This window comes from Sminthopsis crassicaudata, chromosome 3, assembly GCF_048593235.1.
Source record: "Sminthopsis crassicaudata isolate SCR6 chromosome 3, ASM4859323v1, whole genome shotgun sequence".
In the NCBI taxonomy this organism is placed as follows: Eukaryota; Metazoa; Chordata; class Mammalia; order Dasyuromorphia; family Dasyuridae; genus Sminthopsis; species Sminthopsis crassicaudata.
The window spans coordinates 610,741,106-610,754,809 of NC_133619.1; the positions used below are offsets into that span (position 1 = coordinate 610,741,106).

Consider the following 13,704-nt stretch of genomic DNA (forward strand, 5'->3'; position numbering starts at 1 on the left):
GATACCTGTTAAGACTTCAAAATAGTTGCAGACTTCTTATTGGGTGTTTCTTATACCAATCAAATTATAAGAGAGAGACAAAAAGGGAAAAAAATACTAGCTTATCTTTTTTTTTTTTTTTCCCCCATTGTAGAAGAAATGTGTTCAGGGATTTTTCTAGCACTTAATGGTGATCTGTCATTAAAAGGACTTCACTGAAAAGTTGTATTTGGCTTCCCATCTGTGTGAACATAAATGGGTAAGGCATTTAATTTTTAATTTCTCTGAGCCTTAATTTCCCCATCTACAAAATGGGAGAGTAAGCTTAGTCATTCTTAAAGTGCTAGATGAATGTATTTTTTTAAATATCATTCAACCTCCTCATTTTATGGAAGAGAAAACTGATACTTAATATGTGCCTCAAACTGCAGAGATAATTACGGATGGAGTCTTGACTTGAATCCATATCTCCTGACTTATATTTTTAAAACCTATTTTGACATTATTGATCACTTTGCCAAATTAATCAGCCAGCAATTATTTTTTTTTTTAAAGAAATAATGAAGGAGACTTAAAGCTCCAAATAAGCCTATAACGGGTGCTAAGAACAAGGAAAAACAAATTAGGAGAAGGGCAATTAGCTGGATCAAGGAAAGAAGAGAATGAACAAAGGGAGAAGTCTACTATTTATGAGGGGGTGGATAGGATGGATGATGGTAGTGGAGAACAGACAAAAACGAAGAACAAGTATATTTTCCGCTTGTTTCTTATTTCTGCCAAGGAGAGAATGATCTGTCAACCAAGAAAGTGAGATAGTTATGGTTAGATTTCTGCATAACCAAGAAGAGAGCCAGAGCTGTGAATGGTAATTCAGGTCGTTAGAACTGGATGAACTCCTTTCAGGATCTTGAATGAGATGATGGGTGTAGTAGTTAAACTGCTGTTGGTCATTGCAAAATTTGGGAGAATTGTCATGTAATTGGGCATGATAAATTTTGTCCTAATGTTCAGAAATGGGAAGGAAGGAAGTGTTCTGCAAAGTGTATACCAGTGACCTCAACTTTATTGTTGCTCATACTTTTGAATACATTATTGTTAAAGAGATGAATTGAGAGTATCTAAATAAAAGTTGGAAAGAGAAGTGTGCTCTCAGTATGCATGGGTCAGTAGAGAGCAACGCATGACAACCCTTCCTTCTAAATCAGAAGACTAAAGATCCAGGAGTATATTTGGATTAAAGCAAGGCATTTGACAAACATTTTCTCCATATGTTTGTAGACAAGACAAAAAGATTGAGGCTTGCCTTTTCCTTTAAAGCAAAAATCTTATGAACCAACAGACACCTTAATATGTAACATACAAGGAATAATAATGTACATAACTGAATAAACTGCAAAGAATAAGAAGAGAATACTAACTCTATATTTCTTCCTAAATATGAAGAAAGTTCTATGTTGGTCTAAATAATCCAAATGAATAGTTTAGACAGATTCAGGAATTTTTTTAACTTGCCCAAGTAATGATGATCAATAGATTTGTTCCCCAAAAGTAATTATATCTTTAGTGTAGAGATTTATTGCCTTTTCATTGGCTCCCTGTTGTTTAACATTTCAATCAGTGACTTGGATGACATGTCATTTAACTAACTGAAGCATGTCACAAAGTTAGGTGGGTTATTACCTTAGATCACCAAATTGGGAGCAAAAAAAAAAAAAATTAGTGCTAGAGTAAAATAGGCCAAACCTAAGAAATTTAATAACTCTATATATGTACAATTCATTTTAAAAGCCCAAACTGGGATATAGAAAAGTATGGCTAGCCTGCAGTTTTATGTTAGAATGCCCTGGGGAGTTTTAAGTAGAGCATAAGCAAAAGTAAGATGATGGCCAAGAAAAAATATTGGAAATTTTAGCCTGTGTTTATAGACTTGTAGTGTCCAGAATGAAAGATGCTCAGGTTCCTCTGGAGCCTTGGAGAAAAAGATGTAGAAGGAGGAAGAGGAGGAAGAGGAGAAGTGCCTGCCTTTTGGTGATTGTTTCCTAGTTAATCCTGTAGTTAGCTTGCTTTATATTTCTTTGTTTGCATGTTGCTCACTCATAGATTGCAAGCTCTTGTCTTTTGCCTCTTTTTGTATCTGCTGCACTTTAATTTAAGCACAATGCCTGGCATTGTAAGTGCTAAATATATTCTGATTGATTGACTGGAAGAGAAATAGGCAGGACTGGATGAGGAAAAAGCTCCTGAAGCCTTACAGGATGCCTGGAGAAGCAGAGATGAGGAGGGAGAACCCCATCATTGCAGGGACTATAGAGGGGAGGTGGGTGAATAAGCCAGACTGTAAGGCCCTTGACTTCCATACAGAGAGGATTTTATATTTGATCATCCTGATCTATGGCCACTGGACCTAGATGGCTCTGGAGGGGAAAGGGAGGCAGGTGACGTTGTACAGCCCTCTCCCTAAATTCAATTCACTTGCAGGTTGTGGCATCCTCTCCCTGATGTCAGGGTCCTCTTCAAGAGCGAAGGACAAATAGCCATCCTTATACCCTCTCTTGGACAGAATGTAACTGGAATACAAATACATTCAATGTGTGGGTGCCATGGATTAGGCAAACCATTGATGAATATATATGCAGAGGATGCTCAATGAGATAGGGAGATTATTAGAACTGGTGTTATATGATAATTGTTTATCTGAGAACAAAGAAGATTTGGGGGATAATTTGTTCCCCAAAATGATTTGTGTGTCTTTGTTAGAACAGTTGGTGAAAGTAAGAGAGATTCTACACCTAAATATAATTGCCTAAAAATGTTTATAATTCTGTTTTGTAGTTTCTAATAAGATATTCTGTTTTAAGTTTAAATTCACAGGAGTACTAGAGTAGAGGACATGGAATGCTGGGTTTGGAATCAGTATATAGGGGACTATTTAGATTTTGGCATTTCCGGGATTTAATGTGCTTTGGGGGGGGCGGGTTCCTTAACTTATCTCAACTTCATTGCTCTCATCTTTAGATAGTAATGCTAATTAGTGGGGATATTCTGAGGATCAGAGGAGATCATATATAGAAAACACCTGGTCTGGGAGAGTAGGCTAGTCAGGGAAACACAGAATTGCTGAAGCGTCAAACTCCGCTAGGTGGCTCAGTGAACTGAGCACTGGGCTCATTAATTGTGGCCTGGGCAGGCCACTGTTTGCCATAATCCACGGGAGAAGGAAATGGCAAACCACCTCTGGATCTTTGCCAAGAAAACCCCATGAACCATATTGCCGCGCAGTTGCTCATGGAGTCACGAAGAGTCGGAAGCAGCTCAACAATAACAACTCATTCCTTCTTTAATTTCCTAATATTTAGAAGGAAACTTAGGGGATCCAGGAAGAATGGGGCTCTTTTAGGTGGTCTAATCTCTATCCAAAAACAGAGGCTGTTGCCTATTGTTTACTAATGGACTCTTGCTGAATTTCGATGAGCATGGTGTGTGATGGAAAATGCCCAAGGCTTGTAGCCAGTAGATCCAACTTTAGCCTCCCCCTTGGCACTTAATACTTAGAATTTTTCAAGCAGTCTCAATCTTCAGAATTCAGCTTCTTCATCTTTCCATAATGGCTGAATACCTGTTGACATTTTATTCTGGTTTGTTTTGAAAAGGCAGCTAATGACTTCTCAGAGTTTCACATCATTTAGGGATAACTCCTAATCAGTGGAACGAGGCCTTTGTTGTAGTCCAGATTCTTCATCTGTACCTCATCAAAATCACTAACTCACCTTTTTGGAAGGGAGCTCTCTACATGTGGAACTTATTTACGTGTTGCCAAGTAAAAAAGAATCTGTTACTTCTTACTTGTAAAAATGATTCTAACTTCAAGGAGAGATAAGTATATGAAGAATTCTGGGTTTAGCAAAGTTGGGTCAGGCTAAAGCTCACATGAATTGTCCTAGTGATTTTTTCCCACTTTTGTGCCAGTATAGTCAGGATGATTCCCCTTTTTGTCTCTCCTCTTCCTTTTCTCTTTCTCCCCCCCAAAAAAAAAATATAATTTCATTTTGCAAAAGGAGCTTAATTAAATTTATTACATTCTTACACAATAAGAATTTTTTCATGTTATAATGAAAAACAGATAGGAAGAATTGTATACTTATCTGCTTAGTTCTGAACCTAAATAAATTCTTATAGGTTCTATATTGCCAGTCTCTTTTCTGGTTAGATCACTTTACCTATCTCACTTGTGTAGGGTGACTCCAGCTAATTTCCGCTAATTTCATGAGCTGCATCATTTAAAATAAGACTCATGAAAAAGCCTGTGATTGCCATGATCAAATAGCTGTGCAGAATTCAGCTGAGAGGAAGGATCCAACAAAAGAGTGAAGATGGACAATAGAGCCATAGGGGCCCTCCTTAAGAGCTTGTCTGAGGCTGTCAACAGCAGTCAATTGAGAGGGGGTACATTGCCCCTCTGATCCTTGAAATCCTCTTGAATATTCCAAATAGAAGTTTGGATTATTTAGACCAAAATAGAACTTTCTTCATATTTGGGAAGAAATATAGGGATAGTATTCTCTTCTTGTTCTTTGCAATTTATTCAGTTATGTACATTATTATTCCTTGTATGTTGCATATTAAGGTATCTGTTGGTTCATAAGATTTTTGCTTTAAAAGAAAAGAATTGCTCCTAATTAGTGATTGCTTTTTATTGGGTGATACCAGTAAGAATTTGAGCAAAAAGAGAGAATTGTGGCAGGGAGAATATTCTGCCAAGTAGAATTAAATCTCTCATTATATTTCTCTAAGGAGAGTACACTTTAAGACAGTAACAAATTTAGCTTTCTAAAAGGGAAAAAGAATTGTGACCATGGAATAAATGAGACTTTAGTTTTACTGAATGGTGCATTTGAATATTAAGTCCTAATGCACTTCTCCCTATTTGTTTGCGCCCCCCATTTACTAGAAATCAAATCAGAATTTTGGCAAGAGAGCTGTTAGACAAAATCTTTTCTTTCTTTTACATCAGAGGTTCTTCACCTGAGGTTTGGCCACTTAAGGAAAATTGATGACTATTTCAAAATAGTTGGTTTCCTTTGTAATTATCTACTTTTTGTTTTGTGCATATACACATATGATTCTGAGAAGGCATCTGCAGGCTTCACCAGATGTCTGAATAATGTGCAAAATCCCTTACTTGGGATTGCTCAGAATTTCTCTCATATGTTTATTACCAACCTTGAAGTTGGATTTGGAAGTTCTGATTTCTGATCCTCTTCATTTTATATTTCAGGTCTCAAAGTTATTACCACAGTATTCTAAGTAGAAAAGAAAATTCACTATTTCTCTTTCAGACCTATTTAAGGAAATATTCTTGTACAGCAATATCTTAAAACCCACTTAAAGTGCAGGAAACCCTAATGGTTTAGTAGGATGATTGGGGAACTTCAGAGTCTGCTTCATCATTGACTAGTATTACTATGGGTGAATAGTTTCCCACTTCTGAGCCTTCCTACCTACCTATGTTAATGAAGGTTTTAGACTAGATAAATTCTAAGGAAGTCTCTTAGACTCTGACTTTGTGTGGTTTTTTGAGAGGTCTGCTTTAGAGTCCCAGTAGATTCAGTGACTATCAAAAAGAAACTCATGTGGAGGAAACTTTCAGAAGAGCCCAAGGCTTCCTTATATAATTATTGCCATAATGTTGAGAAAGCAGATCCAGAGAATTAGGGGAAAACCATTTCAATAATCTGGGATTTTTCTCTTCTCTACTTAATATGTGGATGGATATTGACCTTTTGTTTTCCCAAGGCAATTGAAATGGTAGTGAGAACCCCCCATGGACTGTGATAAGTGATTGCATGTCTTCTTTCTTTATACTTGTTTTTTTTAATGCCTCATAAGGTGGTAGGGCTGCCAGTTACCTGAGAGGTCAGCTCACTTTTTGTGTGGGTGGCCCAGGTGCTCTGAGCCCTTTCTGCCTAGGTCTCTTATGCTTGCTTCGTGTAGACCTTTATTTCAAGATTAAACATTCTTAGCCATTAGAACCCTTTCTGAATAGACTGGACTGCCTTAGGAGGCAGGAGTTTCCCCCTGACCTTAGGTCTTGGCATTTTAGAATTCGAAATTGGAACAGGATCAGAGTCATCTAAGCCACTCCCAACTTCTTTTTGCTCGAGAAATTTTTACCCGAGGTATTTAGGTTTGTAAAATGGGTTTACAATTCAAATGTTTACTGACAATAAATTTAAAAATTTGCAACTCCTTCATTCACTTATGAGATTGAAACCCACATATGGGGTCGAAACCTACAGTTTCAGAACCTGAGTTCTGGTCCAACTTTTACCCCCTTACTTCCCCCCCAGCCATTTTTTTAAATAAATGAGGAAAGGAAGGTCCTGTGGAGTTAATGTTACCTGTTCCATGTTACCAAGGTAGTGATGAATCACTACCGCATCAACATCAAGTTCTCTGATCCAGCCCTTTCTTCACTTGGCTGAGATGCCTTCTGTTCCTCAGTCCTAAACCTGGTTGACCCCTTGAGACTCCTTTAAGGAAGAGGCAGAGGGGCTTGGATCTGTTCTTTTCTTAGAAATTCCTGTTACCGACGTAGGACAGAACTTCTCGTTGGCCAGCAGCTTTGGAGTGTCTTAAGGGCCCCCAGGTAGAGGCGCTTGCTGAGAGGCCCTAGTCAATGTATGTCAGAGGCAGGGCTTGAAGCCTGGCTTCCCAGCTCTGAGGCTGCTCTGCAAAGTTTTCTGTGCACCTGTAGGAAACCTGAAATGGCCTAGAAATTGTGGGTCTGCTGCGGCCGCAGCGGCTCTAGAGAGCAGTGCCTTCTCAGCCCAAAGGCATTAGATTAGGTGCACTGGAGGGTCACTTCTAATGCTGATTTTTTTGTGACAGAACATTGCCAGATTAGTCATGAAGTGAAAATAACATTTATGTCTTGCTCATATTATAAGCCATTTGAGCTAACCCTGGCAGACATGAAATTCTTGGAGGTCTAGTGGTAGATCTTCAGCTAACTAGTTCTAAAAACCTTAGGTAAGTACTATACTGTTCCCTCTCTAGGTCTCGGTGTCTTCATCTGTAAAACCAGGGGTTTGGATTAGATCCCTAAAATCCTTTTCCAGTTCTGACCTACTATGATTCCCAAAAGGAGAAAATAAAAACTGCAGAGTATCCAGTTCTCAGTAACTTTAAGCATAGTCATCCATCTACTCTGTGAAATGTTTTGATAACAGAGTATCCTGTGATACTCATCTCTATAAAGTTCCTGGGCTTCTTGAGAAATTAAAAAAGGGGCAAAAGAAGGAAGGCCCAGGTAGAAAAGTCAGATTTTGGCTTAATCACAGGCATGATCTTGCCGAGAGTAGTTGTGCAAGCTCAGGCTGCACTTGTGACAAGCCCCCATTTTCTGCCTTTTCCACATTGACACTCCACTTCCCATGTCTCCGTGTCACCCCCACATCAGCTTTTTATGCTTTCCTTCTACTGTATCACATCTCCTAATCCCATTTCCCCTGGCTACCCACCCGTTACTGTTGTTTTCCTCTCATTCACATCCATGGGGCCGCCTCTGCCCGACTATTCTTTGCTGTGTTAAGCTAGGGTTTGGTGTTGAGGCCTAATGGTGATGAACTTGGGGCACTGGACCCTATTTCACCCCTTGGCTGTTCTTAATTATGTTTTCTGGCCCTGGGATTAAAAGTCTTCCTTCTGGCCAGTTTTTGGTACCTTAAGACTTAGAGTCTGAGGCAGAAGCCAGTGTCCAAGCTAATCATTTCCTTCCTTTGGACTAGTGTGCATTATGCTGGCCAAGAATGCTTGAAATAGATTTAAGACTTAAAATTCTAAACTATGCTTCTAGCCCTAAAGACGCTTATATGATGATTCTCAGCCATTCTTGGTGGCAAAGAGAAAGTAACAATTAGATAAGACTAATATATTTTGAGGTCCCCTTAATTAATATCATCTCATTTTCATAATGGAGCGTGGAGCCCAGAGAAGCCAAAAATAACAAATCCACGGTTGTACCATTGGTGTTAAATGGAACCACGTACAAAGAGAAGACCTGACTCTGTTCCTACCACCAAGTGGTCATTTCCTTGTAAGCACCTTATGTGCAGTTAGACAATTTGTGGCTGTCATCAAATGCTACTGCCACTGTTTTCTTCTTAGTGGTTTGCCCTTCAGTTCTGAGCTTCTAATAATACCTAATTGGAGAATTGTGAGTCCAATTCTAGCTTACTTTTCTAAGTTTCTGTTGTTAGAAAAATATACTGATAATATTTCTCTTGAGCTGCATGCTTTGTCCTGCCCCTTCCTACTGATCTGTAAGCTGTTGCATTGGCTTTCTTTCTGTTTCCTGCTGCTATCTTGCTTCCTAATTGAAGGGAGGATTCAGACCTATCCAGGTAACAAATTACTGGTTCTGCATGGCCTAGTTATTCCTCTACCACCATATTACTGATATTATTTGTCCATTATTCCTTTTTCTATTGAATCAATATATCCATGTGGAGAATTCATTTTTTTGGTCTTTGTTTCAAGGCCATTGAGCCTAATGTGAGAACAATGAATGACTTTGGTTATGGTTGCTTGCTTCTGATGCTGTTTTAGATTTCAACACTGCACTAGGTTATCTTATTGCCAGATCTGTTTGTGTTCTCCACTTGTATGGCAAACTACTTCAAGTAGATGTACAGGAGAGATTTGTTTAGTTCAGAATGGGGTTGTCATCTTCTCGAAAATTGCAGCACATTTCAATTGGCTAACTGAAGTTTGAAAATAATTGTTTGGGAATTCTGAGGCCACTTTAATCCTGACTATAAACTTACATTTAAATATGCAGATTGAAATGATTTCAGGATCCTATATGACTCTTGAACAGATAATGGCCTGTTTTAAACACTATGCAACTTGTTTGATATGAGGTATCCATAGACTGCCTAAAAAACCCGAGACTTTTACAACAGAATATAATCTGCAAAAGGCATTTTCAACTAATTGTTTGTTAAATATGCTTTTTCAAAGTTGAAATTGTGATGTGTGTTTTAGACTTTAAAATATTGAGATAATTATACAATTTTCAGACATGTGACAACCCAAACTGAAAACATAACCTATTATATAGAATATTAATTTTGCTTTAATCTAGTTATTCAGTTCTAGTTTATTTTCATTTACACTGTGTTTAGATTTCAAGTTGATGAGAAAAATTTAAAAAGATTCCGGCAAACAGTTCACTTGATCCTCTTTGCCGAAGAAAATAAACCTTTCTCTTTCCCCCTCCTCAGTTTTTTCAGAGGCCTCAAATACAGCCTCCTAGAGCTACCATCCAGAACAGCAGCCCTTCCATCCGTCCCGGTGCCCAAACACCAACTGCAGTGTATCAAACCAATCAACACATCATGATGGTTAACCATCTGCCAATGCCGTATCCAATGCCCCAGGGCCCTCAGTACTGTATACCACAGGTAATGTATTCCCTAGGTACATGGGACCCAGAAAAATGTCTGCAGTAAACTCAAAAGTTACTATCAGGTCAGCAGGGAGAGGAAGCAGTGGGATTCCTCTTTGAGATGGGAACTATTTTTTGTCCATGTACCTCACCATTTGTCATTTTCATTAGATATAGAGATAGTTTTGACCTCTTAATTTCACAGATGCAGAGGGGGGATAGAAAATTCAATGCAGTAAAACAAACATTTTTTAGTGCTTTCTTTGTGTAAAGCCCATGTTAGATCTTACCTATCAAAGGTACCATGGATGGGTTCAGAGAAATAAAGAACAAAAATCTACTCTCAAGGAGTTTACAATCTAATTAAAGGAAGGGGGAGAAATTTATTTTTGACCATGAGAAGATAATTCTACATCCTTCTCATACCATCCCCAAATCAGCTAAGTGACTACTTGTATTATATCTGTGATAAATACCATGAAGGTTCCTTGAAAGCTGCTGCCAGTCACAAATCAAGATAATCTTGTTAGCTCTTTATCTACCTGAGCACTGCTTTGTTCTGTCTTTTCCTAGAAACATCCCACTCAGATCTTTCCCTTACTGAATCTTTAGTTACCAATAATAATTTTGAATGTGTTTAAATAAGATTGCTTTATCACATTTAAAATGAGTCTCTTTGGAACTTACTTGTTAAGAGCTAAAGTTCACCATTCACTGTTATATACCAATTATTTTTAAAGCATCTACAATTTCTCTCTCCTAGTATCGGCATAGTGGTCCTCCTTATGTTGGGCCTCCTCAACAGTATCCTGTCCAGCCTCCGGGGCCTGGCCCCTTTTATCCTGGACCAGGGCCTGGGGAATTCCCCAATGCCTATGGTAAGTAGGAAAAATCAAGTCATTTTTACCAGACGTGTTGTTTTTATTGATTGGGGCTGGGGAGTTCCCAAGATTTTTTCAGGGAAATATCATAGAAGGATCCTAAAGATTTGGATTTATGTTCTGCTGCTTAATGGCCTTGTTTTTGGGCAAATCACTTTTCTTCTGCTCCATCAACAGCAAGTGGTGGCTACGAGGATCACATAAAATAATGTGTTTTAAGTTTTATATCAGGAATGTACCACATTATTATGAAGAAACACTGCAAGAAAATACAGCCTTGGCAAGGAGCCGTAAGACAGAAAAAAGCCTAAATTTTGGGTCAGAAGACTTGTCTTTGAATCTTGCATTGCCATTTGTGAGTTGCGTCACCCTTGGCTCAGTGAGAATTTTACATTTCTGACCCTCAGTTCTCATATCTAGAATAAATAAGTTGGGCTAGATGCTCTTATAAGACCATTCAGATGTGAGTTCTGTGATTATCTGCTAATAATCTGAATATTACATGTTTGGGGATTTAGTTCCTGCTTTGTCGAGAATACATCCAACCCTCAAATTGCCTCACCTATAAAATAGAATCTGGGTTCATTTTATTTATATTACAAGTTATAATGGGGATAAAGTTATAAAATAATATTATTAATCCTATTTTATTCTTTAATAATTATTGATTATTATGTTAACTACTGAGAAATATAAAATATTATATTTTACTTATAAATATTTAATATAAGTTCTAATAAAATATTAAGTAAAATAACATTAGATAGCAAAGTGTCTTGAAAAGTTAGAAATGCCATATATAGTTATTGTGCAAAATTCTCATAAGTAATAAGTTTATTTTTGATTTGTAAGTAAAAGTTAAGCTCTTCAGTAATTGAAATTCACTTTTAATTTAATAAAATTTTACTCTAAGTCAAACAGCATTACTGTTCATATAGGTAAATCTAAAAATGACTAACAGGGAAGGAAAGGGTTTACTCGATTTTATAGTTCTAGTCATTGTGGGTCTTAAGTACAGGCAAGACTTTAAAAAATGATCTGTTATGTATAGACTTAGCTCTTTTAGCCCCTTCCCCTTTGGGGTGCTCAGGTGGCTCTGGCATGATTAGATCAGTATCATTGTAGCAACAAGAAAGCTGTTGATTCTCATTTCAAGCCCTGAGCTGGGCAGAATGAAGATGTGACTTATTTTTCACCCTTTGAAGGCATTGTGGATACCTTTTGCAGATCTGGGGACTGCTAGTTGTCCTGTGTGCCAACCCAGGATTTACATATTGGGGTTCTGGTATGAAATCCCAGCTCTTTGGCTTCCTGTCTGCTGAAATGCTTCAGAACATACTTACTTCATGGGGCTGTTGGCCAGGGAAATCTGCGTCATTGGGAAGAGTTTTTACCTTTGTAATCTTGAGCAGGTGACACGGTCTACTCCAGAATCTCAAGTTCCTTCTCTGTATGTAAATTGAGGCACTTTGGACTTGTAAGGTCCCTGTGACTGTGTTCCTGCGGGGTGACAGCTTTACCATATTAGTTCCATGGGTGACTAAAAAGTAGGTAAATGGAATGGTAGCATTCTCCAAAGAACAACTTCAGAAGGGGGATGGGTTTAGGGAAAGTTAATGGATTCTGTTGTTCACATGTTGAATTTGAGGTGTTTAAGGACATCCACTTTGAAATTAGTACAGAGGGCAATTGGTAATTTCCTCTATAATCATGTCTGACTAAATTTTTCACAAAATCATTAATATAGGGTAGGGGTGTGCCTGTATTTTTTTTGTATAGAATAAGGAGACCAGAGCATTCACCCTTACTACCAAGACCAAAGCCATTTTAGAAAAATAAATTCTACACTGGAGATTAGGAAGAGAACTTTTTTTCCCTCCAGTTCTCAAAAGAGAACTGATATTTATGGGTCTTGGTTTACTTGGTGATGTTTGCCTAGACCTCAGTACTGTTTTCTGTGAGATCTCAGAAAGGATGTTATAGGACAGCATATTCTTTCCATTCCCTGAAGTTAAGAATTGAAAGGAGAAGAGGAAGTTTGGCTGTACAGGAGCCAAGTATAAAGATTTGCCTATTTTTGCCACTCCCAGCAGCCCCTGTGCCTCTCTTTTTCCTTCTACTGTGTTTTGAATGCTTTTTTGTGTAATGTTAAACTTTCACATTGAATTGCTTCATTCATTCAGTGAATCTAAGTACATTTGGAGATTCTAATAACTCTAATCATGATCTCAAGGACCTTCCCTTTCCATTAGGTGGCATGAGGCCTTAGTGTTTATACAGTATGAGGAGAGTGGGATTAGTTTAGGTGGCTAAGTTCCGGACCTGGTGCTGGGAAAACTCTGAAGTACAGAGAAAGCTTTCCCCTGGGAGGAGTGAAGTTTATGGAAGAAGCAACATCCGAATTGGTCTGGTGGATAAAGGAAATCATTCCAGGAATGGCTGAATGAGGTGATCAGAGACTTGGAGAAAGGAGAGCAAAGGATGACCCATCAGTCCTCCCGGGAGTTCATCCTTCACTCAGCTGAAGCACTAACTTGACCTGTCCCCTCTCTGCTTCATCAGTTACAAGAAATAGGAAATCCCTTTTGGAGTTCAGAGGGCTCTGTAACCCTCACCGCCGGCCCACCTCCCCCATGATGCTGGCCTCCTTGCTGTGATTCTGTCTCCTGACTGCTCCCCAGGCTTGGAACTCTCCCACACCTCAGTGTTACCTCCTGGCTTCCTTTAAGTCCCACCTAAATTCCCATTTCCTCCTAGAAGTCTTTCCTAAAGGTCCCACTTAATTTTAGTGTTTTCCCTTTGTTATTTCCAGTTTACTTACCTGTAGCTAGTTTGACCATAGTTGTTTGCATGTTATCTCCCCAATAGCTTATGAGCTGAAGAGTAGGTCCTATGTTTTGCCTTTTCTTTGTATTTCCAGTGCTTACAACAGTGCCAAGCACATAGTATACACTCAATACATGTTTGTGGACTGAATGACCATTGATTGATAGGTCTCCTACCCTCTCCCTTGTCCATTTCTTTGCTCATACCATTTCCTCATTAAACCCTGTCCCAGATTTTGACTAGCTCTCAGTAGTGGCTGACATCTCCATGGCATATTTCAAATTGCTGCAGTCTCTAAGTAAAACTTTGCAAAGGTCAGCCTGGATAACCGTCATATTAGAGAAGCCTGGGCACTAAGAGATCAATCTTTTGTCCTTGGCAACTTCTCAAACAACACAAAGTGCAGAGTGATCTGTAGTTCTGGATTGGCCCCCTGTCCTGTTTTTCAGTGATTGAAAGTGCCAACAATGGTATGGTTTGTAGGACCATCTATGAACTTGAAGTGCTGGTGCTCTGAATGTGACAGTGTAAAGTTATGGATGAATGGTCATATTACAAGAGGAACTAGAT

General features: G+C 38.6%; 1 protein-coding gene across 23 annotated transcripts in view; it reads left to right on the forward strand.

Annotated features, from left to right (window-relative positions):
• The window catches only part of EIF4G3 (eukaryotic translation initiation factor 4 gamma 3), a 377,578-nt gene that overhangs the window by 215,469 nt on the left and 148,405 nt on the right, over nt 1-13,704 (forward strand). For 17 of the 23 annotated variants that reach the window (XM_074305978.1, XM_074305996.1, XM_074305980.1 and 14 more), the window contains 2 exons: nt 9,264-9,443; nt 10,191-10,305. In XM_074305978.1, coding sequence (XP_074162079.1) covers nt 9,264-9,443; nt 10,191-10,305 — 295 coding nt within the window. Of the gene's footprint in view, nt 1-8,360; nt 8,382-9,263; nt 9,444-10,190; nt 10,306-13,704 lie in introns of all 23 variants that reach the window. The other 6 variants (XM_074305976.1, XM_074305983.1, XM_074305985.1 and 3 more) reach the window with 1 other exon arrangement.